Source organism: Elaeis guineensis, chromosome 2, assembly GCF_000442705.2.
Source record: "Elaeis guineensis isolate ETL-2024a chromosome 2, EG11, whole genome shotgun sequence".
In the NCBI taxonomy this organism is placed as follows: Eukaryota; Viridiplantae; Streptophyta; class Magnoliopsida; order Arecales; family Arecaceae; genus Elaeis; species Elaeis guineensis.
In genome coordinates this window covers 106,805,039-106,830,815 of record NC_025994.2, presented here as the reverse complement: position 1 = coordinate 106,830,815, position 25,777 = coordinate 106,805,039, and the positions used below count along the sequence as shown (strand labels likewise).

At 38.4% G+C, this 25,777-nt stretch overlaps 2 protein-coding genes and 1 pseudogene across 6 annotated transcripts; 2 read left to right on the top strand and 1 right to left on the bottom strand.

Moving 5' to 3' along the window:
- Window positions 1-883: 883 nt before the first annotated feature.
- On the bottom strand, window positions 884-4,012 carry LOC109505910 (uncharacterized; annotated as a pseudogene).
- Window positions 4,013-10,341: 6,329 nt separating this feature from the next.
- Window positions 10,342-11,216, top strand: LOC105046976 (uncharacterized). The gene has a single exon (XM_010925733.4). It carries the CDS (start codon window positions 10,441-10,443, stop codon window positions 10,969-10,971), a length of 531 nt encoding a protein of 176 aa, XP_010924035.1. The 5' UTR covers window positions 10,342-10,440; the 3' UTR covers window positions 10,972-11,216.
- Window positions 11,217-14,422: 3,206 nt separating this feature from the next.
- LOC105046957 (uncharacterized) lies at window positions 14,423-25,417 on the top strand. 5 transcript variants are annotated; one of them, XR_012139024.1, is made up of 8 exons: window positions 14,423-14,811; window positions 18,446-18,574; window positions 20,213-20,425; window positions 21,863-21,959; window positions 24,145-24,248; window positions 24,322-24,511; window positions 24,727-24,778; window positions 24,981-25,135. XR_012139024.1 is itself a non-coding variant. In XM_073252563.1 (7 exons), exons 1-7 carry the CDS (start codon window positions 14,591-14,593, stop codon window positions 25,191-25,193), a joined length of 1,029 nt encoding a protein of 342 aa, XP_073108664.1. In that variant the 5' UTR covers window positions 14,426-14,590; the 3' UTR covers window positions 25,194-25,417. The 5 variants fall into 5 exon arrangements, 4 of the variants coding, with proteins under 4 accessions (XP_073108666.1, XP_073108665.1, XP_073108664.1 ...); XM_073252563.1 differs by lacking the exon at window positions 24,322-24,511 and having other exon boundaries at window positions 14,426-14,811; window positions 24,981-25,417; XM_010925714.4 differs by lacking the exon at window positions 24,322-24,511 and having other exon boundaries at window positions 14,428-14,811; window positions 20,213-20,410; window positions 24,981-25,417.
- Window positions 25,418-25,777: the final 360 nt, after the last annotated feature.

The following is a 25,777-nucleotide window of genomic DNA, read 5'->3' as shown; positions in this document are numbered from 1 at the left end:
TCAGCTTCTTGCTATATCGACTAGCATCAAGGATCGGTGAAGATGAATTGTCGAAGTAAGGACCGCAACTAAAGATTTGGATCAGTAGCTGGAGCAAATAAATCAAAAGAATTTGGTGGGGCTCGAGGTATCTTTGTAAGTTTCACGTCTTCGATCAATACGAAATTATTTCCAACAAAACTGAAAGAGAGATCCTTTTCGAAACTGAAGCTTCATGAATATAAACTAATTGAGGGACACATACAATGAGCTTTATAAAAGGACACGGAGGAATCATGGCCTATCCAGAGCCATTCACAATGTGATATTCGCCGTGAGATTAACGGACTCCCCACAATGCCCTTGGAGGGAAAAATATTCGTTGCAACAGTGATACAATATCATATGGGTCACAAACTAATAAAAATCTCTATATTTCATCGATTCTAATATATTTTATTGATTCTTGTGATTGATACCCATGCTATCCCTTTGTATTTCACTGATTTCTGACTTCTTATTGGTTTGTTGCAAATATGACATGGTATCAACGTTGCAACGAATATTTTGTTCCTTGGAGGGCCTCTGAGATGTGCAGAGCCGTCAAAGAAGATGCCTTTGATGCCTGCACCATAAGTCCCATGTATACCATCCATACCTAAATACTATTTTGAGCGGCCTCGTCCAAGCAGTGTTGTCATCCTGTCATGGCCTTCGAGGGGGTGGATTGCCATCTCCACCTCTAGTATTAAAAGGGGGAACCGGTGATGCCCCCAACGAAATCAGTGTAGAAGATAGGAAGCACCACCATCAGCGAGGCCCTCGTTACTGCCACCATCTCCAGAGGTGGTGGTGAAAGTCAGGCAGGAGTCCTTGGGGATGTGCATGACGTGCCAAACTGACATCACCCCTCCATGAGATCTGTGCCTCCATGCTCTCCACTGCTTCTTGGATCTAGTCTCATCTCTTCTATGGCCAGCGCCTCCTCCCAACTAATTGGATCACCACCTTCTTCTTGAAAGCTTTTGTTACCATCACCAAAAGCAAGCCTTGTGGTGGACGATGTTCTGACCGACACAAAAACAGCATCTTATGTTTTCGCTATGCGCACAATGGATCTGAACCACACTGATCAGAAATTGAGAGGGCTACAAGCAAAACTGACGGCTTGGCAAGAGTTCAAGGGAAGCCATCCTAGCTGCGCAAGACTGGAGTCATGATTGACTTGGCACGAGTTTTCTTTAGAAAAAAATTACACGTTAATGACGTTTATACTTTGCATATGTATTTCAAATGACAATTTTGATTTTACATACACAAGTTGTAAAGTTTTACATGCAAATGGATGTGTGGTTCTGAAATTTTTTTTTTTTTTTTTAAATAAAAATTTTATTTTTTTTATCATGCCGATGAAATTCATTTTGATCTATGAATCATCTGTAGGACAGTGCGCAGGGACGGCAAACCTATACAACACAAGACAGTGCAGCCCAATTAACAAGCCACGGCAGGCTAGGAAATTAGAGAAGAGAGAAGGTGGAAAACAAATAAAATAAGGGATTTGTTGTGGTGTTTTCTAAAATTTTTGCGGAAATTTCTGCCAGTACTCGTCATAGAATGAACACTTCCGATTTCTTTCAAGAGAACTGGTTATAACCGGTCGAACGTAGAAAGCCTTGCAAGTAGCCAGAAATATAATTTAGGAGAAATTATTGCAAGGACCAGGTGCAGATGGACCAAGGCAAAGCGCAGAGCATATGGACGGTGCATGGCGCACCATCGGGAAGGGATGACGTGGCGTGTTATCCACCGTGGGATTGGCATTGTCCTTTGGACCTCGTACAGGAAATAGTTAGACAAAACCTGGGAATGGTATATATAGTTTTGCGGCTTTCGGGGATCACAATTGAATATCACGTGAATTAATTAATTTCGCTGCGGAATGCACGGGTGAAGCGTATTTGGCGAGGCAGCACGCCTGCAAGCTCTCGAGCTCCTCCGGCCCTCCGATCCCCTTCTCCCATATCTTCTCCACCACTGATTCTTTCAAATACTTCCGCGGATCCCACGAGCACTTCACCACCGCGAAACTCTCCAGCACACTTTTTCTCCTCCGCCTCGCCCTCCTCCACGCCGCCGCCATCGCCCTGATCTTGCCCATCGATGCCACCGGCGGCAGCGGGGAAAAACCCCAACCTTGGGCCGGATCCTCCCGACGAAGAACTTCCGCGCCTCTATGCCGCCACGATTCTACTACGTCGGATCAGGTTTCCTGGCCAGAGGAGGCTTCCTTTTCGGCGCCGGAAGCCCCTTCGTTTCCTTCGAATCCCTGCCGCGTTCTCTTCCCGCCTTGCTCCTCCTCCTCCTCCTCCTCCTCCTCCTCCGCTGCCGCCACCGGCGCACCCTCGCGGTGTCGCCTCAAACTCCTCGAGAAAGGGATCAGGTGGCCCACAGGCTGCGACTTGGCGACGTGCAAATCCGATCGCGGGTCGGAGAATAAAGGTTGCGGCCTGAACTCGGGCTGGCCCACCGTGTTATGCCGGGCGGATCGGGCGATTCCTGCAGGTGACTCGTCCCGTCTCGAGCGAGAAGGCGATTCCACCGTGTTATGCCGGGCGGATCGGCGGCGGGGGCCGTTGCCGGCGTCGTGGAAGGAGGCGAAGAATCGGGCGATTAGGTGGTCGAGGACGGCGGGGCAGAAGGAGAGATCAAGTATGACTAACAAAAAGTGAAAAAACACTTTTCTATCTGATTAAAATTTTCAAATAAAAAATTTATAAAAAATATATTTTTAAATAATTTTTTAACTATCAAAAAATTTATGATTAAAAATGAATATTCCTTCCAACACAATGCTCTAAATCTTTCTCCATCGTGATCTAAGATCAAAAATATTTTCAACAATTAGTTATTATAATTTTTATTTATAAATAAAAATAATATATAAAATAAGATAAATTTTTTTTATTAAAAATAGAATAGGTAGTTTACAAGATATTTTCAAAAAAATATATATTCAATTAAATATAAATTATTTTAAAATCAGTTATTTTTGGCAACCAAACATGTTAAAATTAATTTTTTAAATTTTAGCTTGATGTGATATTTATAACAATTGAATGTAATTGTCCATCGGAAACTAATTAATTAGTTTTGGACTACGCACTCATAGCTTTCAGATAAGTAAATAGGTTACTTAAAGATATATTTGATTCGAGATTGAAATAAAAATTCAAATAGATTAGGATGAGAATCAGAATGGATCATACTTTTTGACATTTTTGGCCCACAATGAATCGAGTAGCTGATTGGAGCATTTTTAAAAAATCAATTAAATAGAAAAATATTTTTAAAAATTTAACTTTTAAAATAAATTTGAGAGAATCTGATTTGAATATTTGGAGCACAGTCAGAATTGAATTTTAAAAAATTAATATATTTTTATTTTTTAAAATAAAAAAATATAATTTATTCTAATCAAATAATTAGATTAGGAGCCACCCATTTAATTTTTATTGTATAGGCCAACTCCTTCCAAACAAGCAGTTCTACTGCAATTAATTCGTGGATGCCAGTGCTTTGGAATAATACAAGTTCCTCGGTAAAATGCATGACAAAAATAAATGTTGAAAATAATATATAAGATCCTATTTAAATTATCCAACACGGGTTAATCCTACGGAACAAACGGAAGATATGAATCATGTTGTTCAAAATTCCAAACCCGCACAAACAAATGACATAATAATTTGTATTATGGCTTCATCGTTGGACTTAATTTAAAATTTTGATTTTATTCCTTTTATGTATTTTAAAGTAGGATACTGCTACATTTACCTCTCATAATCCCCCGGAAGTGGTGAAAACCCAGTTTGGGTAGGTGATTTGTTAGGGGACTAAATGGCAGTTTTGCCGTGAGAGTGCAGACAAAAATATAAGTCGAATAAGTTTCAGGCAGATTGCATGGAGACGAAGCAATTTCCTTTAAGCTGAGTTCATGACAATTCAAGCCGTTTCTGACAAGTATCTTCATGAAATTCCATACTTGATGCCAGTTTTCCTTTGTAAATGATACATATAAGTAATATATTTATGCAAAACCATCATGTAATATGAAATAAACCCACTAGCTTTTACCACTCGCTGCTATAATAGTGTGCGCCCATCAGATTTGAGTCCTCTCTCGAAACTTCGAAATCAAATGCATGGAATTAAGATGCTTGTGGGACTGAGTCTTATCTTGAAACTTCGAAATCAAATGGATGGCGTTAATATAAAATCAATTTGAAAGTCTTTCCTAAACCTTCGATTTCATTAATGGAAAGTATTTGTTGAAAATAATCATCACTAATATTATATTTTCATGTGTTCATCAATTTTTCAAATACAGCAAATGAAACATCTCATTTTACCATCAACAATTGTATTGATATGCGACCACCGGATTGGATAAACTTTCAAAACTTACCGAAGGCGAGATCGATCCTTCTGGAAACTGAAGGTTCATACTTCATGAACATGAACTAAATGAACGATATGTGATGAGCTTATAGAAGGCCATAGAGGAATCATGTTCTACTCAAAGCCATTTACAATGTGATAATACCCATGAGATTAAGAGAGTCCCCACCATGCCCTTTGAGGGCCTTTGAGATCTGCAGAGCCCTCAAGTGGGATGCCTTTGATGCTAGCACCATGAGTTCCATACCACCCATACCTAAGTTCTGCTCCAAGTAGCCTCCTCTAGAGCAGTGTCATCCTATCTTGGCCTCTGAGTGGGTGGATTCTCATTTCCATCTCTAGAACTGGAAGGCGGCACCGATGATACCCCCAACGAAACATAAGAGTGCAGAAGGTGGCAAGCTCTGCCATCAATGAGACCCTTAATCTTAACCACACTCGGAAGCCAAGAGGACTACAAAAGAGTAGGAAAACAAATGGAATAATGGATTTGTTATGGTGTTTTCTGAAAGTTTTGTAGAATTTTTTTCTGTTATTATAACGAATGATCCTGATATTTTTTCATGGCAACCGATTGTAGGTGAAAAGTCCAAGTATGAATAGTAAGTACAATAATTTGGGTAAAAAATTTGGAGATAATAGGTGTAACTTTTACAACTTCCAATTACGGCAAGGGTGGTAAGGTTCTTGGTCTGGTATCATGCCAACATGTTTTAGATGCAGATGGCAACGGGTCAAGTAAGGATCGGATCAGTCAATATTTATATTTATTCTATAATAAAAAAAATTTATATCCATTTCCGTCGGCATTCATCTTAGACCTATTCGGATCGAATCAAATAGAGATGCGAGTCGGATCGGATCGAATAAAGAAGAGGTGTTGGATTGTATCGGATATATATAATTATTATAAAATAACTATAATTTTGAAAGAGAAATATATATTAAGATTATATCATATTAGATTCGAAGCAGGACATATCATTATCTGTATTCAGTCTAAATCTATATCGAATATTTTTTTAGAATTCATATCTATTCTGGATTCTAATTGAATTGTGTAAAACTCATCTATTCAAATCGATTGGATTGGATACTCGAAGGATCCTTAGCTCTAGGACTCCTCTGGCCATCTGATCCCATTTCCCATCATCAACTCCCTCAAATCTTTCCATGGATCGCATGAGCACTTCACCATCGCTAATTAAGCTCTCTCTCACCCACTGTTTTTCCCCCACCTCTACCCTCCTCCACGCTGCCCGCCACCTTAATCCTTCATATCTCGAGCCTCGATGTCACCGGTGGCCATGGGGGACAAGCCATAACTTTGGCCTAGATCCTTCTCATTGAAGAAGTTCCACGCCTCTCTGCCACCACGATTCTACTCCATCCGATCAGAATTCGTGGCCAAAGGTGGCTTCATCCTCAGCATCGGAAGCCCCTTCATTTCCTTCGAAGCCCCGCCGTATTCTCTTCTTGCCTTGCTCCTCCTCCTCTACTACCAGTAGAGGTGGAATAGTCCTGACGGCCTGTCAGAGGTCTGTGGCTTGGCTTGCTATCGGCCTGGTCTAACTTATTTATCTAAATTAGCCAGACGTAGACTTTTAAAAATATCTGTTTAAATAAATAGGCCAGGTCTAAAATTTCAAAGCCTGGTCTAAAAGCCTGCAGGTTGGCCTATATAAATTTTACAAACACGCGCACACACACATATATATATAACTTATTTATTCAATATTCAGGTGCAATTGTGCAAGTGCTTTAGCTTTTTATCGAGAAAATAATTTTTTAGTTAGTTATGTATATTTTGGCTATTGGCAATGTGTGACAGCATGAGTCTTTGCTTTGGTTATTTAGTTATGTATAAGAGTAGCATAGTAAAAAAAAGGAAAAAATCTTTAGCTTTTTATTATGAAAATGGTTCTTCAGATACTACTTTCTACTTTCCATTTGGTTCAAGTTATATTTCCTATAATTTGAGGCCTATTAGAGATAGAAAATTATTATGTTTGATAGGCCTTTGGGCCTGTATTGAGGTCTTAAAGGTCTACGCCTGTATTGAGGCCTTGACTGTTGATCTATTTAAAGGCTTTAATATTTATAGGCCTTGAAATAGGCTTTCAAGCTAGGCTAAATTTTTTTATTTTACAAAATAGATCAGGTTGAGTCTCGTTTTAAACCTGAACCAATCCAATAGGCCAGGCTCAGGCTAGTATTTTATAATACAAGCCTGGCCTATTTCCACCCCTAGCTGCCAGCGCACCCATAGGGGATAGCTCTCGGACTTCTTGCTCTCTAAAGGGGGCTCGAGATTGTGGGACCATCACCTAGAAGACCTTCTCGAGAAGGGGATCAAGTGGCCTAGCGACTGCGACTCAACGATGTGTAATTCTGATCGGCCTGAACTCGAGTTGGCCCATCGACTAGTCTTATCTCAAGAGAGCAGGCTATCATCTCTCCAATGGATTGCCAATGGGCGAGTGTGCCGGTGTCATAGAAAGATGCGAGGAATCAGGCGATTAGGTTGTCAAAGAGAAGGCAGCTGTGACGGAAAGGAGACAGATGCAGTGCTTCGCTTCGGCTTGGAGGACGGGGGCTGGGGCTTGGAACTCGAATTCCTACATCAAGCAAGAATGCCAATGGGTTCATTGGGTAAAATGCAACCTTTCTTGGTAATTGTTTATCATTTTTTTTTTCTCCTTCTTTTTGAAGGAAAAAGTGCACTATATAGTTTTATTAGATTTGAAGATTTTTCTATAGTGGGCCTAAGGATATTTGAGTCTTTTTATATGTTTATCCTTAGCCACGATTTTTTTCCCCTTCTTTTTGAAGGAAAAAGTGCACTATATAGTTTTATTAGATTTGAGGATTTTTCTACTGTGGGCCTAACGGTATTTGAGTCCTTTTATATGTCCTATCCTTAGCCATCCAATTGAATGTGGATGATTTAGATTTGCCCATCGGTGACTGATTGCAGTTAGTTAAACACGTGGTTGGGGTGGTAAGTATATCGACCTTTAAGATTGTTTTAGTATTGAAGGGGATAACAAATCCAATAATTCTGTTGAACTTCATGGCTTTTTCTTGAACACCATTTTCCTCGGGCCTTATTTGCCAATGCTCTAGGAGGCTTGTAAAGGGGGAAAGAAGAGGAGCAGTATTGTCGCATAAGTGATGGACGGTGGCTGCATCGTCATTGGAGAGGAAGGGCAAGGAGGAGGCAAGCGAGATGGAGGAAGAGGCGGCAGTGCTAGAGAGGGAGTGGAGGTGGCGAAAAAGGCAAATAGATAGAAAGCTCTTACCAAGATTAATATGCTGCAAGATCTACTTGCTAGAGAAGGGTAGAGAGAGAGAAGACGTTGCTCCCAACCTACCATCATTGAGCTTGCGCTCTTATCCTATTCTCTTATGAATATCTATCATTAATGTGCGATGAAGTTATGATTCGAGGATCTCACAATCCTCAACTTCCTAATACACAAGCAAATTTTTATTGGTTTTCTTGTCCGCCACCTCCACTCCTTTTCTGATGTCGTCGCCTCTTTCTTTTTCTCATCCTTCCTTTCTAGTACCGCCACCCACCATCTACTTTTAGAGCACAATAGGGCATTAAGGCTAAGATAGGAGAAAATAATAAAATAATATTTTTAGATAGAGTAATAAAAATAAAATCTCCTACTAACCTACTAACCTACTAAAAATGAAATCTCCTAAATAACCTCATTTATTGGATGGTAGAAATGTCTCCCATTTTTTTATAAAAAAATTGTAAGGGAAAGTACCATAGCATCTCCTTTTTAACTTGGTATGATATTCATGATAATTGACCGCAACTTTCCCTCACAAATTGATTAGCTAGCTTTGGACCATAAATACATAGCTAAGATGAACTTGATTGCATTCGATCTAGGTGCAATAGTCCAATTGACGGACTCAAAGCCATGTTCAATTTAAATCTAAGTCTAGCTAAACCAAGTGTAGTGCAACTTCCTTGCAACCTTGGTCAATATTAACCATTATATATTATAATGGCACGGAACACCTTATAATAGTTGGATTGTAATGGCATTAGAAATATCTAAGATGTAAAGACGTTGCTTTGTATGTGGATAACATTATTATACCACACATATTATAACATTCAATTAGTCATAAATGTGAAATTGTGCTAATTCAAAACCTTGATATGAATATATGTAGCATTATAGATGAAAACTAACTACACTAAATTCCTTCTCATCATGATCAAACATCTAAGCTTTATGGTCTTGAACATATTAATAATTTGATTAATTTGTAGCTGACATTTGTGTCTAGTGGGGCAAGTCACAGTTAAATTTATATAATTATATCCTTCAGATGAGAGCAATAATAAGTGAATGAAGCTGATAGAAATTTAGCATGAATACTGGGTAATAACCCAGTGATCGCTCGGATGGTTATATTTTGGTCTTGGGCATCAAATTATGGTGGTCCCTCGGGGTCATGCTTTCAAGTTAAAGCAACCGAATCAAGGATGCTCTCCTCCCTGCGGTCTGCGGAAAAGAACCCAACGGCCAGCAGAACACCCGTGATCCCAGTTATCGTCTGAGCAACAACAATGAGTGACTCGTCAAAGTGTCATCCACTCGGCTTAAGAGATCTAGCATGAAATATCGACGTTTTCTCTTTAAAAACAACGAAAAAGTTCCAGAAACATCGCTTTAGATATTACCAAAAAAAAAAAACATCGCTTTCTTCGCTTTAATGAGTAATAAATATTAAGACACAGGCGGATGAGATGGTGGAGCGTTTGTTGGTAAGTCAATTAGCGGGTGATTGAATCATGGACTTGCCATGTCAATTGTCAACCACTAGTAATTAAGTCAAAACCTTCGTATTCATGAGTGTTTACTGTTGATCTCTAGATTTTGCATTAACAAGTCAAAGTTTTCATATTACTTATCTAATTTCACCAATAAGCTATCTATCAATCAATATTTATATAAACATCCATATTCTTCAACTTTGTTAATATCCTGAGCAATCATATGCTCAGGAAAAAAAAAAAAAAATCAATACAAGAATACTAAATATGACTTACGCAACATACATCATAGTTTAACATTACATGCAAAGTACATAATCGTTGCAATCAACAAATATTTTTTTTTCTTTCAAAGTCGGCTTAGGAGATAATTCAACTTAGATAAGAAAGATGATTTCTCGCTCATCAATGTATTGCATGGTCCAAACACAAATTATGCAACAAACTCATCTTCCACTCCAACTACTTCACACATTTTACTTCCAATTAGTTACTTGAATACTTGATCCCTCACAAGCCAGCAAGATTTCACTAAAAACTCTTAAATAACACCTCAATTTCTCACTTCCATTTCGTCTCTCAGAAAGATACCTACAGACAAACACGTCAACATACTTTTTTTTTTTCTTTTTCACACGTGTTTCGGCTTTTCCTCCTACCGTCGCCGCCCTGGCGCCCGCCAACCCGGAACCGCGGTGGGCTCCACGCGTAATACCAACCATGCGGTCCGCCCAGCCTCCAGCAGGATCCATTCGAGAGGGGGCTGCATCTTTCCGCGAAAAAGGGTTTCGACTTGTTTCTCCCGAGTCCACCGTTGGATCACCCGTCGCACATATCTCGAAACACTCCGAGCGCGTCATTCATCTGCCTACACGGTTGTCACAGCAATCAGTGGATGATCCAACGGTGGATCCGCGCGAAGGAAGGTGAGACTCTCTCTCGTTCGAAAGTTCCAACCCCGACCCGACCCGACCCATTCCCCCTTTCCCATTTCTCCTACGCGTAACCATGCGTCCACGCAAGCTCCAACGTGAACCTTTCCTCCTTTCCCTTCTTTCTTATTCTCCTACGCGTATCCTGCCAGCTGACCGCCCTTGCCTTTAAACCAATCCCAAATCTCTCCATCTCTTGCTCTCTCTTCCACACGAATCTTGGCTACTTCCTTAATTTCATCTTCTTCTTTGGACCTCCCAATGGGCAACTACATCTCCTGCGCCATCTCCGCCGTTCCCGGCGGCAGATCAAGAGCCATCAAGGTTATCCTGCCAAGCGGCGACGTCCGGCGTATCGTGGACGGGACGGCAAACGTGGCCGAGCTCATGCTCGACACCCCCGGCCACTTCCTCGTGAACTCGCGCTCCATGCAGCTCGGTCGGCGCTTCGCAGCGCTCTCCGCCGACGAGGACCTGGAGATGGGTGAAGTTTTCGTCATGATGCCTATGAAGAGACTCAACTCTATCGTAATGGCGGCTGATATGGCCAGATTGTTTCTGGCTGCTAATAAAGAAGTCCGGAAGTCGAGAGTCCTGCCGGAGTCTTCCTCCTCCTCCTCCTCGCAAGGGTCGCCGGCGAATCCAGTGGTAGGGCCGGAGTTGGATGATGCGGGCAACGACGTTAATCCGATGGCGATGGGGACAGGGGAGTTTAAGTACAGGTTGAGCATGCGCCGGTCGAGGAAACCGACGTTGGAGACGATCGCAGAGGAGGCCATCGGCTCAAGATGAGAATTATATGGTGCCTCTTTATCATGAGTTTTTAGTGATCAAGGGGAAGAAGATTTCAGACGTAGCCTCTCTCTTTTTTTTTTTTTTTAAGATTATTTAGTTGGTCAGTGATGGGGTGATTCTGTGACATGGTCTTATTCCTTTTTTTTTTTTTTTTTTTGGGTAAGTGACATAGTCATATTCCTTAAAATCACCATATATATACATCCAATGAATATTCTAAAAAGATTTGGTATTTTTTCTAATGGACTTGGAACTTTGCGATTTGAGAATGACGTTGTTAGCATCTTAGAATGGTCAGAAAATTAAATAAATGTGGTATATTACCAATTTGCTGGACATTTTCCTCAACGGCGTAAATTAATTAAGGGTGAAATGACCTCCTAAAATATCTCGCAGGCTTATTCTGTGCGCTGCCCCTTGCGCGTATTGAAAGTTTCAGCTTTTTTCCCGAACAAGAGTTCGTATATTTGAAAAGGAAAAAAGATACATATATTTTGAGTATTTTAAGATTATTGGTGTAGATTTTTATGTCTGAACTAAGATATTTTCTCGTATATTGAATGAATTGATGCGAAGAATTTTATCCAAAAAAAAAAGAGAATATTGATGTGGGAAAGATTCTAACCTTAGCCCACGCCAAAAAGAGTCCAGCTCGAACGGTCGATCTATGCAGATGGCCCAAAATAGCAATCCCACCATTCGTGATACTTGATGATCATTATGCTCGAGATTGATATCCGATCACAATAGCATATATAAAGTGCCCAAAATTATCATGCGACAACTCACTCCAGCCATGTGTTGCATGCGGAGGGCATGACCTTTACGTATATGATTGTTGCTTACCGTGAAAATGATCACCGACCTCGCATATAAATAAGGAGAGGCAAAGGGGCTCTTTGATAACTCCCGAATCTCTCGGGCCTCTCTTATTAATTCTCATTATTGTTTCTTTTTTTTTTCACTATATATTCATTGATCCTTAACTAACTTAAGCATCAAAAGACTCTTATTGAAAAATTTTCAGCAAAAAACTTCTTTTGTAGGTCCATCCTATCATCCTCGGATCGGAACAAATACCGTGATCATGTATTCTTATATGTATAGGGTTTTTATGTTCATTTCAATTGTTTCTTTTTTAACATTAATTTTTAATATTTAATAGTCTGTTTGCTCCGTGTATTTCACACCGAAAGTTCCATATATTGGTTTGTCGTGAATAAAATTTTAAATATTTGATTGATCCTCCGTTACTCATATCAATCCTAGTGGATTGCACCAACCTCGTTGCGCCGACTAATCAACAACCATTAGTAATATTTCTAGAATTATTTTTTTAGCTTCTTATAATTAAATGTATTTTTTTTAACACTTTTTGCTATAAGTATGGTGCGGCCCTCTTTTTGAAAATTTCGATGATGTGTTGTTGATCAAGATTGCTAACAATCTTGATCTTTATTTGAATCTTAATAGTTTGATTAAGATTTTGAATGGCATCTTGAATTTCAAGTTTTAAGTATATATATATATATATATATATATTTGTTTTGGTATTTTAGATCAGTTTATTCATGAGCTTAGCCATAAATAAATTTTTATGTTGTAGTATTAATACTATCTATGTATAAGCAAAGAAGGGGATACCACGTACTAGTCTAGATTTGTTCCTCTAACCGTAAACCTTCGTAGAATCTCTAACATCATGGATTCCTTATTTGTTCATAAACAGTCCAAACCATTAGTTATCAACTTTATATATATTTTATAATAAAAAGTTGGCTAAGATTTTTGTTTGACTATGCCATCTCTCTTCTCTTCTCCCATCTCGCCCGTTCCTGCCACATAATCTTACTAGAGAATTCATGCGATCCTCCATGCAGCATTTTTCTTAGACATCTATGATAGATTGTACTGCAATTTAAGTATAAAGCATGACAAAGGCTATTTTGGGCAGCCGTGATATTAAAATCATAGGAGTGTTTTGTCAATTCTTCTTAAAGCACAAATATATGGATTTTATTAGGTTTTTATGAAAAATAAAAATAGAATTATTATCTCATAATTTTTCAAACTATTAGGGATTATCTATTAAAAATGATATTTGAATTAAGTGGAGGATATAGCTAGTTTATTCACAAATTGGAATAAAAAAAAATATAATTTATACCTTATATTTGGTGCTAGAAAAAGATTTGTGTGCTTGCAATCATGGCCAGGTTACACCAAATATAATGCTCCGAAAATTTAGAGATGATAACATCTTGAAAAAAAATTATTTAGTTATGTGGGAAATTGAATATAAAAAGGACAAGCAAATATTTTTTTAGATGGTTGGTTGATTTTAAGAGCTGTTCTAGACGTGGGAAAGAATTATTTTGAAGCTGACATTGAAGTTGAATAATACGTCTAATTATTTCTGCGGAGTTGAATTTAAGTATTTTAAAGCTTACTTTCCATATCAGCAGATCAAGGTTAATATTGTCACCAAAACCATTAGGTAAATTATCGCAGGTCAATATTGGAGCCACTAAATTAAGCAGACACTGAATATTTTAGCATCCAAACCCTCTCTTGGCCAGCCACGCACGACATCAGATGTCTTGACTTGGATGATGATATGGTGAGACTGCCATTGCTGCACAGGAGACTGTGACGTACTATGACATGCAAGAGCATCAAAAAGGAGAAGATACCAAGAAGATTTAAACTACAAAATAAAAAAATATTATTAAATTAGCAGATCTAAGTGAATAACGACAAAATATCTCTTGCGCGTGTGTATAGATGAGGAAATACCATTTTATATCTGAAAAGGCCTATTTTATACGCATGGATGTATTGAAACCCAATAAACCAAAGAGATATTTGGTTGAAAAGAGTAAGGATCAGAAATCAAAATCGAAATAGGTGACTTTCATTCCAATCGTTTGGTTGGAAAGAGTCCCATTTCGATTTCGATTTCAGAGTAGGATGAAAACGACTCAATTTATATAGAACTCAATTTCTATTTTTTTTTCTATGAATTCAAATTTTTATTTCGATTTCGATTTCGAATCAAATATTTCGAAGGATTTGACCATTCCGATTTCAATTTCAAACCATTCCATTTCGTATTTCCATTTCGATTTCGATTACGAATCAAATACCTCCTTAAAAGCTACAGAAAAAATCGATGGGAGGTAAGAATAAATCATGCAAAGTAAGAAGAAATTTGACCAAGAATATACATGATGATAGTAATACAGAGATGAAAGCTTCATCAACATTCCATCCTACGGTTCAGATTACCTAGAGCAAATTTAATTTGATTAAATTTGGCCAGTTAAGATTAGTATGCATATACATGCATGCATGTATATTCATAGGTATAGCGTAACGTACAAGGCCCCGAAACCGTTACAACTGGCTTTCAAAGTCGGCAGATCGGGTCTGTGGTACAAGGTTAATCCGTCCATAGTCCATACCCACGGGAAAACTGCATTCGGACGTCTGCGTTCTTCTCTTCTTGCCCCGCTCCCCGCGGTCCACCCCTTTTCCTCCCCACTTCTGTCTCCCCTCCTAGGGTTTTTCCGGCTCCGAGCTCCCACCTCCAGCGAGCGGCAGAGATTTGCGCCCCATGGCCGGAGTTCGGTGGCCTCCAGAGGAGTCCGAGCTGCTCCCGCCACGCCAGCTGACAACCGCCGATTTGATCTCTGACGACGACCGGTCCGTGGCCGCAGACTCCTGGTCCATAAAGAGCGAGTACGGGAGCACGGTCGATGACGAGCAGCGCCACGTCGACGCTGCCGAGGTCCTCGCCGGTGGCAATTTCCCGGCCACCGCCGCCTTCGATTACAGGTTTCCCCTTTTCTTTTCCTTCTCTTCCCAGTTCTTGGAGTTTGGGGATCTGGGTTTCTTTTTGATGTTTTCTTTGGATTTCTTGATCTGTTTCTTTAAAGTAGCTTATGATGAATCGATTTCCCAATGTGTTTTGGGTGTCTGGGTCGGGGAAACTTTTCAAATTACTTAGATCACATCGATCAGATAGTTGATTAGATTAAGATTTTGGACTTTAGTGATTGTTTGGAGTTTAGGAATGATGATTGTCCTTTTTAGAAAGGAAAGAAAAGACGAATCTTTCCTTCCGGAAACTTCAAGAAAATCACCTCTTGGGATTTTGTAATTCTAATTGCTCGCCTGCAGAATACTAACATATCATTGCACAAAGGTTCTTTCCTAAATTTCTTGAAAAAAGAAAGAACCATGTTAGTTGGGTTTAAGATGGTGAATTTGGAGTAACTTTGGCGTCATGAATAAAAGTGACAGCTATCGACTGATCTGTTTGGCTTCAAGGTCGTGAATCACGATCAAGATCGTTTATGCTGACCAATTTGTAAATTAGTTTCGCAATACAGGAAGCAGAAGGAGCTCCTGATTGTTTCATTGATACAGGCGGGCCTGAGAAATGGTGTATGAAAGCAGTATCAGAAGTCATTAGACCTCTAAGCAAGAAAAGATTTGCACTTGGAAGCAGCTTGTGATGGTGAACAAGGCTGTGACTGCTCCTAGTTTTTCATATATCTGTGCTTTTACTGCAACAGACAGACATGGACCATGTTTTAGGCAGACTGTCACACCCCTCAGGCTGACCAAGACGATAACTATTTGGGGCAGCCATTTGATACAACATGAGTTCTTGACAATAATTTAAATGAACTACCTGGATGCCGGTGCTACAAGTCTAGGTATCCAAGGGTTCAAGTAAATGGTCAGAGCTGACACCTGCAAAACATAGAACCTATAACCCCCGTTCTACATAACTACAATCACGAATAATATCTTGAAATGCTTACGATCAGGACCTCCCAATAGTTCTTTGGTTATGCTCCCCCCATCACTCCGTACCACATTGTATGAGGGATCATGCATCATACTTTTTGGTTTCCTATAAAAGAAATATGATTATTGCTATTGATTAATAATTCAGCTTGTCATCAATTTGAAAGTTAATCTATATTGGATATGAATAGTTGACGACACCACAAACTTGATGGTTGCCATTAAAGCTGACATCCACAAAACCCCACACGCCCCCCCCCCTCCCCCCCGCCCCAACCCAAACCCAAAAGGAAAAGAAAAAAAAGAAAGAAAGAAAGAAAGGAAGGAGAAAACAAAAGAAAGAAAAGAAAAAAAAAAGAAGGTAGAGAAAAGTTGTTGGATCCCTAGGTTAATTGATAAGCATATTCAAAAAGGAGCAAAAGAATTGGCAAAGCAGGCTCTCTAATACCCACAAGGACCATTTGGGCTATGGAAAGGATGCCAATGTGTAGCACATATATTAGCAAATTGGCAAAAACTCCAAAACCGCAGTGAAAGAAGGATGAAAGAGAGCAAGCAGACTCATCATGCGCAAGTAGTGGGACATTTGTAGTGCAGTCCATGATCCAGCATGGTAGTGCGGATTATAGGTGGATGTCAAACACAAAAAAATGATGAATAAATCCAAAAATTCCAGCATAAAATGCCCATTGCTGCAAAATGATGTAAATTGGGTTAGGTAGGTGCATTATGTTTAAATCAGGGTTTGTAGGGCTCAGATTAATAGTTTCCAAGGCTTATGAGTGATGGGGGTGGGGGTGTGGAAGGAGGGGGGAATTAATTATGATACATCAATACAGGGAGAACCAGGATTTGATGTGTCTTGCCAAATGAATACATATAAAGAACAATTATCTAGATTTGATGGAAATTGGATACAAAAATTGAGATCAGCCTCAGTAGGGAAGGCAGTTTGAGATCTTGTTATTGTTCTCAAATAAGCAGAGAAAAAAATTAAAGAGCACAATGTGAAGAAGTGGATTGTTTGCTTGATATTTTCAGATGTTGGCTAGAGGTTAGAGGTGGGCAGAGGAAGAACCATTGTGAAAAATACTTGCATGTGCTGACTGCACTTGGATTGAGAAACATATGGATTTGCTGATTCCAATGATTCTTTAGCTGCTGCTAATGATTAGATAGTTGAAGCCTGCTGATAGTCAAACCAAACTGGCTTATGAGGGCATACAATGAAGGTTATGGTGTTAGGTTCTAATCTGGTGGCTGGATCATTGAAGATGACCTTGCTCTTTTGTTGGTAAGCTTGTGAAATTTTCAACTGAAGGTCATTAAGTCTATTCTGAAATTGGTATCATAAACTTGAGGAGCATATGTGTTGGAGCAAATATTTAAGTCCAATTCAAATATATATATTGCATAAAGTCATATAGGGCTGACCATGCTTCCACAAATAGGGATGCAGCATGCTTACTATCTAAATAAATTGCAGATACTCATGTAGTCTATGGACAAACAAAGCATACATAAAGTCATGCAGAGCTAGAGCTGACTAAGTTTCCACACATATGGGTGCAGTGTGCTACGGATACTAATGTAGTCTATAAATGAACAAAGCATGTGCATCATAGACAACATGCTGTACACATGAGCGCTTTTAAGGCTACTACTTTGTCTATCTTCTATAGTTATGAATTCTTTTGATTTATTAAGTTTTGCACTTTCGCCATTCATTCATCTAGCCCAATGAAGGTCAGAATCACATTGCATTGGTAAACTTTATGCTCTTTCCTTTCGATTATGGCATCTTGATTGCCATCTCCTTATTCGAGGTCTTAATGGAGGAGCCCACCACCAAGATACTGCTATATTGACACCTGTGAGTTTCCCATAACAAGAAACTTTTATTCGGTTATTCATTATACTCTATTTTGATGCATGATCATGCTTTTCTTAAGCATGCAAACTTAATCTAAAAAAATAATCCAGATCTTTTGCAAACCATAAGTAATGACATAAATAACTAAAATAGCTGATAACATTAAAACTTATTTATGGCCAAATGATTCTAATAAATAAGTCATTTTGCTAAAAATAGTGTTGCCAAAGTACTTGCAACCCATCTGAAATCATCCTTACTTTCGTTTGGCAATGCTAGTGGCTTCTGTAAAACCCTAGATTTTAGATACCAGAGCTGTGCTTGTGTTGATGAGCGTCGCAATCCCTTGAGGCAAAAAATGCACCACATGTGATCACTTGTTCATCCTTCCACTTAAAGCAATTCTGCTGGAGTATGATTTTCCTGATGGACATTTCTTACTTTAATTTTATGGTGTTGTCCTTTAGAGACATTGTTTTGTCAAGACAATTATGCTTTTCCTCTCTCATTCCAAGACTCGAAATTGGATGCCTTTGTCAGACAGTTGTTTCATTTCTATTTTTTAAGATCTGGCAAACTCTTGCTTTGGCATTCCATGTGGAGTTGCTAAACTACTTAGAATTATATTAGTCAATATATTGACATAGAAGGAATTATATTCATGATTCATTCTAAGTATTGTTGTAAAGTACTAGTCATTCGTTTGAAATGACCATGCTGAAATGTTACTGCTGAGTTCCCTGATAATTGGTTTTTAAAAATTATAATTTCTTGAAACAGTTCTGATAAGGATGAGCTGGATGCTAGTGAGGTTGAAGCATCAATGTTGGGTTTCCAGAGCTACTGGGATGCTTCTTATGCAGCCGATCTTGCAAATTTTCATGAACATGGCCATGCTGGTGAAATTTGGTTAGTAGTACTCAAAAATGCTGACTTAAGAGGCAGCTTCATAGTTCAAATAATTAATCTTATGATCCACAGATATGGACTGTTCTGTATAATAATCATCTGAATTTATCTATCTTTTATTGTTGGTTATTTTCAGTCTGTTTGGATTACCATGTGAACTGCCAACATATGTTAAACCTTTCAGTGATGGTACATATCCTTCTAGTTTACTTACGTGTAAAAGATGTTCGATTTACTTGTTATATATGAGTGGAGGAATTGCTATTAACAAACTAAAGGTATGAATGTATGATTATTTATAAAATAGTTCATAGCCTGCCCCATATGTGCAACACAAATTAAATACAATTTTTTGTTCAGGATGACCTAGTGCATGAGGCTCTTGCTATTGCAGAGTCTGGGAAGGGTAAGATGTATACGGCCTTAACCCACATGCAGAGAGACCGTTTCTGTGTTTTGACCTGTGACACCCAGCTCCCAATGGATCACCTATGAATTTATTACAGCATCCTGTATGCTGATGTGGTTGGAAGATCCCTATCAGGCCGAATTATATGTTCGGTCCTAGCCGGTGGCTGAAGTATGCCCCTATAAGTTGACATGGCTGATCGGCTTCATGCATTACTGATGGATTATGGATGTTTGCTCTATATATGGTATTCTTTGTTGATGACTGATGATAGGCATACTTCTTGATTAAAGTTGTCATAAACTTTATAAATTTACTAAACATATTTTGCTGGATCAATAGCAAGTAACTCTACATGTTTTAGAATATGTAGCTGCATTATTTGTAATTTGTTCAGAGGTCTATGAGAACTTGCTATGGTGCAAATACCTTTCACATGCAATCACATGAATACCTTTAATTGTATTTACTGGTGCCCTGTTAATCAGCCCAGTGGTTCCTATTCGTGCATCAATACCTTTAAGAATCTATTTATCTATGATATTGCAAGCAACTTATGTGAAAAAAATATAAGCAAGCTTTCACTACAGCAGTTTAAGCCAGTCAAGCCATAACATTTGGAATCCTTTGCCCAATTTGGTCAATTAACCTGTGGTTTGGATCTCACTTTCCCCTAAATTTTGTCATACAATGAACAAAATCCTTGTACATGCTAGTATGCTGCAAATTAATGCATCTTTATGTGATAATTTGAATACTGAATGAGCTATCTCTAAATTAGAAACGTGCCAAAATGTACTTTAATGTGCTAGCCTTTTTTACTCTCCCATATTTTGTAGCTTGATTTGTTTAAGATTGCTGTGAGAGAAATGAGATGTACAGTGACAAATTTAATCAGGGACAGAATATAGGTTGGCAAACTACAGGTTTTCTGGAAGCACAGACTGCCACTTGCCAACAAGTAAAGGATACTCCAGTCCCAGACCATACATCAAACCAAGCCATTTTTTCTATCTGACCACTTGATTATATAGGTGGGGGCCTTGAAAACATATTATTTTTGGGTTTTAGGTATTTTATATTCTAGATTTTCTGGATTCTCAATATAGATGGGCCATGTACTACTGGTAATACTTTGAGTTCAAAATCCCAAATATTATAGTCGCTGTTTGTCTTACTCGCCCTCTCTCTATGTAATATTGAGAATTTGATTCAACTTTCTGTTTCAGGTTTGGTGTTGAAGTCATGAATACTGTTGCAACTTGGACTAAAAACTTGTGTGCCAACATGCCCCAAGGTTGGAATGCAGCTGACGACAGCAATTTCAAAACTGAATCTTGCGAAGCCTCCAAAGACTTGTCCAGTTGGAGGGTGCTTGACATTGGAACTGGGAATGGTCTGCTTCTGCAAGAGCTTGCAAAAAAGGGGTATTCTTACCAAATGTTCGCTTTATGCTGTTTGATGACTCTATTTTGCACATAGACTTCACATGTTTTCCAGTATGTTTCTTTTGGTGCATAAGTTATGGAGGATGTTATGTCTTGCACTTCCTGGAATTTGTTGAAGTGGGTACAGGTTGGCTATATAATACTTGAAGTACATTGCAAGAGAAAGATATGGGGTTAAATCCAAGTGCACTCTAAGAGAAAGATATGAGGTTATGTAAAAAGTAATGCTTTTCTGTTCTCACCAATTTTTGCGACTGCAACACTTGTTTTGGTTTCATATGCAGCTTTGCCGCTTGATTCATTAAATTCTTTATATTCAAAGACAGATCAGATCAGATCATCATTATGACTATTTGCAGCAATTTCACCAGATACACCATTCATTACACGCTGTTTAGGCCAATAACATTTATGTACCTTTTATACTAGCAACATTACAGGCTGTTTAGGCCAATAACATTTATGTACCTTTTATACTAGCAACAATTGAAGTAACCAACCTTACCCCAAAAAAAAAAAAAAAGAAAGAAACAAAAGTAACCAACTAAAATTCCGGGGGAAAAAAATCTTCTTATAGACCAAAGAGAAAATGAATTAGTTAGATGCAGTCAAAACCATGTAAATTGTTGATGGTGAGTCTTGGCGCAATGATAAGGCTTGCTTCATTGTGACCTGGAGGTCACAGATCCAAGACATGGAAACAGCCTGTCCACGTGTGGTTGAGGCTGTATAAATCTGATGCCCCATAGACCCTGCAACGGTAGGAGATTCGTGCTCTGAGATGCCCATTTTTCTTTTTAGATCATGTAAATTATTGAGGCACAGAGTCAGGAACTGCAATGGGATTAGGCACTTTTGGCTTTTTCTTTTTATCCTTGAAGTATTTAATATCAACTTTATCAATATTTAATATCAAGGTGATGCGACCCTGCTGATCTGAAATGTACCAATGGTGTTACAAGACAATAGAGATAAAAAGGATATTAGATATCTGGAAAGGTCACGGGATGGTGATGCAGTACCGGCATATAGGCTTTTTTGTGGGCATTGGCTTCCAAGATATGTGATATGTCCCAACATTTGTCCTTTGTACTAGTGATATTTATCCTGTTAAATCACTAGATAGAAGAAATTGAAGGATTTTATAATCATCAATGTTTTGTGGTGCCTTCATGATAGGAACTGTCCTGTACTCTGAAATCTACCCGCACTTCCTGCAATTTAGTCAACAAATACCTGTTTCAACCAAACAGTATTAGACTGTGCATTTACTGCTTTATGTTATTTAGGATTGAAAAGTTACTAGTGAATATGTTTATAGGGACCAAGTAATGTATTGGATCTTTAAGTAGCAATTGGACCGAGTCATTCCACACTCTTCTCTTTGAATATGTGCAATATGTCAGAACTAATACTGATCTGAATTTTTAGGTTTTCTGATTTGATGGGAACTGATTACAGTGAAGGAGCAATCGACCTTGCACGAAACCTTGCAATTCGTGATGGATTTCCCCATATAAACTTCTTGGTATGTCGTAGTTTCAATATGTAGCAATGCTGCTGGATCATCGTTCTCATTTCAGGCTATCTACAATTTGTCCAATGCATGTATGCATACATAAATACACATAGATATGCATATGCAAGCATTCATGCATGGCAAATATTCTAGGTCTGTTACACACACACACACACACGCACGCACATATATATTGATAATTTCTGATCTTCCTTGGGCAGTTGAATAATTAGGGCCTGCTTGGTTGTCTAGGCCCAAAATCCTATAGGATTTATGGGATTGGGCCAGCACAATCAGAAAAATCAGCCCGAACTAAGATTCTGATTATGCTGATTCAATCCCATGAATCCTGTAGGATTTTGGGCCCAAACAACCAAACAGACCCTTAGTATTTTTTTTCTAAGCAATTTCTTGTTTATATGTTGCCTGGTTGGTATTCTAGTTTGACATTGAAAGCTTGCCCGGAGGTGTTGTGCCGTTCTTTCATTGTTATTGGAGATATCCAGCATTTTTAAGTTACTATTGTTTTTTGTTTCTACATGAATGATTTTTTTTTAATTTTGTTTTGTAAGCTTTAAATGTATCTGAAGGCCCATCATTGGTCTTACTTATGTGTAAATAACAATATGTCATTTTATTATATGCAGATATTGTTGTTATCTTTAGCCATGTCTTCTGACATCTTGCATCTCTATTTGCTAGATCTCTGGGTGAACTTTGTTCTAATGTTGTGTGGCATAACTGCAGGCTTTACATCTACTTGTTAATGCATCTTTTTTAAAAGTAGATCTTTAGCAATGAAAACAAAATGAGAAATTTTGCATGGTCATACGTACTAGTTTATTCCCCAGATATGAATATTATTCCTCTTATCACTTGCTATTTTCTTCCTTCTTCGTATGGGAACTTTCCAGGTTCAGTGAAATTGTAGAGGGCTGTTCCTTGTTACATGAGCTTAAACTGTTTAACCTATTAGGTAGTAGGTCTCTGTACCAATCAATAGCTTCCAAGTTTTCATGGAAGGATCCTTTCTTTCTGAAAGTTGTCATTTCTTGGAATTTGGCATCATTCAGAGAGGTATATTTGGTTGAAAGCAACCTGTAAAACATTCTCAAAATTGATGAACCATATCTTGATCCATAATGCGACAGCCAAATTTTTGTGGTTCAATCTTGGTGATAAATTTGTCTTCAACATTGCCCTTGGCTGTTGAAATGACTTGCATGCAGACTTCGCTGGGCAGTAAACTTCAGGGGCCATGAAGATCTTTAAACACTTGCTGAGGAAATCATGAGCCTAGTTGCTGATGACAGCATTTTCTCTCTGGCTTGTTTTGAGGGTGGACTAAATTTCTTGCTACCAGAATTTATGTAGAATGATTTCAGATGTGCATCACCTGGTCCATAGAGAAGCCAGGCAACCTACACCAGGGTGGTGAACCCGGCTAGTTGCGAAGTTAGATACATGACAGCTCGGTGCTACTTGAATCATCTAGTTCTGGCTGACATGTGAAAGACTAGTATTTGTTAAGTTTCACCAGACTAGTTATTTTGCAGTTTTTGCATGATATTGTTATACTCTGTAACTAAACTCATGTTATCTTAAATTAGTCTAGACCATGGTTAAAAATCTTGGAGTCAAAGTTGAGCCAGGATAATGCCTTGGATTTGATTCTGATTGGTATTTCCAAGAAATGTTGATTTATTGTAGCATTAAAGCGGAGCATTTCCTGTTTGTGCGCATCTTCTGTTTTCTTTCTTTAAATATTCCATGCTGAAGTTAAAAGACCACATGCATTTAATTTCAGTTAGGACCCAGCTAATTACCGTGGAGCACAATTTTATCATTAATTTGGGAAAAATGGCTAGGAATTCTTACTTTAGGATGCCTTCCCATCAAACTTCCTGAGTATCACGAGCAATACACACCACTGCACTGTTGCCTGTGTATGATCTTGCTATGGTAGGTTGCATAAACTTTGAAGTCTTTTAGACACTGACAAAATAGAAGTCTAGTATCTTATTTCAGTTTATGGCACAAGTATGACTGAGTAACTACTCTGCCTATCATCGTGCTTTCGAAATGCTATTGGACTTAAAAATTTATCAAGTGTTACCATCATCTGTTAAGATTTTGTCTTTATGTATATTTGCATGATTTGACTTGTGGGTTTTATTTGACACGCTTCTTCTAGGTTGATGATGTTCTGGAGACAAAATTGGACAAAAAATTCAATGTTGTAATGGACAAAGGCACGTTAGATGCCATTGGATTACATCCAGATGGCCCTGTCAAAAGGTAATATTGCTTAGAAAGTTAAATTTAGGTACTTAATTGCTGGATATTGCTTTGGTTATGTTTTGATTTTCAGATTACATCAGAATGTTCCACAATTTTTGAATGAATCAAATTTACCTTACAAAATGGGAAAAAGATTGAATGATTGTCTTCATCACAACTGATACATAACCGCATAAAGGGCTGGATGAATTATGTGTTCATGCTTTTCAGAACTACATATGTCCCCACTGTCTTGACTTGCTGTTATGGGGTGAGCAATGGTATGAATCAGGTGTATCTACCTGAGGTTTTGATTAATGCTGCTGTCATTTCTTACAGTATTTTGGTGCAAATTTTGTGTTTATTAGAAATAAAGAATAATCACATGGTGGATATGATATTAATATTATCTGGCACTTCTTAATTATTATTGGTCTAGAAAAAAAAAAATTTTATTTGAAGTCATTTCATGGTCTTTGTAAAATCATTTTTTCAGGACAATATATTGGGAGTCAGTATCAGACTTGGTAGTGCCTGGTGGGTTACTGGTTGGTACTCTATATCACCTGGACTGTTTTCTGAGATCTGAATGCTCTGTTATTATTACGCTTACACCTTATGTTCAATTGGCTTGGAAGTCAATATCATGCCATATTCTAATTATGCTTTAATTATTCATCATAGGTCATCATATTTGTTTTGTTTTTTTTTGCTCTTTTACATTTTGATGGAGCTGTGTACGTATTTCAGGTCATTACATCTTGTAACAACACAAAAGATGAGTTGTTGCAAGAGGTGGAAAAGTTCAACAAAAGAAGGCATACCATGCAGGACCTGGACCAAGGGGCGGGAAGCGAGCCTTCTGTTTTCCATTACCTTGATCATGTCCGGACATATCCTACCATCATGTTTGGTGGTGTGGCAGGTTCTCGTGTGTGCACGGTTGCATTTCTTCGAAATTGAATTTTGAAATTGTTTATAATTATTCATGGAGCAATGTTGGTGGCTAAACATTTTGTTGACCGAGAGTTCCCTGTAATTTTTTAGTCGAAAATAGTTGTTATTCTATGATTTTTTTTTAATTTTTTTTTTTTGTAATATTCACAATCTCAGTACCGAATCTCTTATTAGTATTGTACATTAGTATGCTTGGTACCTTAGTCTATTTAGCATGATGAGATTTGATACATTTTTTGTACCAAGTCTTGGCCTGGTATCAGCACGGGGATGCATACATCTGGTGCAGGGTAATGTGCACCGGTACGGTGAATTTTATTTTAGGAGATAACTGTTGAATGAATATCTAGTCAGGACACCACCTCCCAAGATCTTTTCAGTACCATGCGATGTAGCAGGAAGAAAGAAGAAACAAAATAAAAAAAAAATAATCAAAATACGTGGATCAGTCACAAAAGGGCTCGTCTTCACGGGGCATGCAAACTTCACTATGAAAAAGAAATTTTTACAAGAGGAGATTTTACCCTCAACCTTTGTACATCCAATTCTCTCTCACCTGAAGTTTTTCTCACAAAAGCTTTCTCTCTCTT

Excerpts from the sequence above, each read along its gene's own strand:
- LOC105046976 (XM_010925733.4), top strand. The coding sequence starts at position 10,441 with ATGGGCAACTACATCTCCTGCGCCATCTCCGCCGTTCCCGGCGGCAGA.
- LOC105046957 (XM_073252563.1), top strand. The coding sequence starts at position 14,591 with ATGGCCGGAGTTCGGTGGCCTCCAGAGGAGTCCGAGCTGCTCCCGCCA. Across the intron at positions 14,812-18,445 it reads ACCGCCGCCTTCGATTACAG|TTCTGATAAGGATGAGCTGG; the intron begins GTTTCCCCTTTT and ends TTCTTGAAACAG. Across the intron at positions 18,575-20,212 it reads GGCCATGCTGGTGAAATTTG|GTTTGGTGTTGAAGTCATGA; the intron begins GTTAGTAGTACT and ends TTTCTGTTTCAG.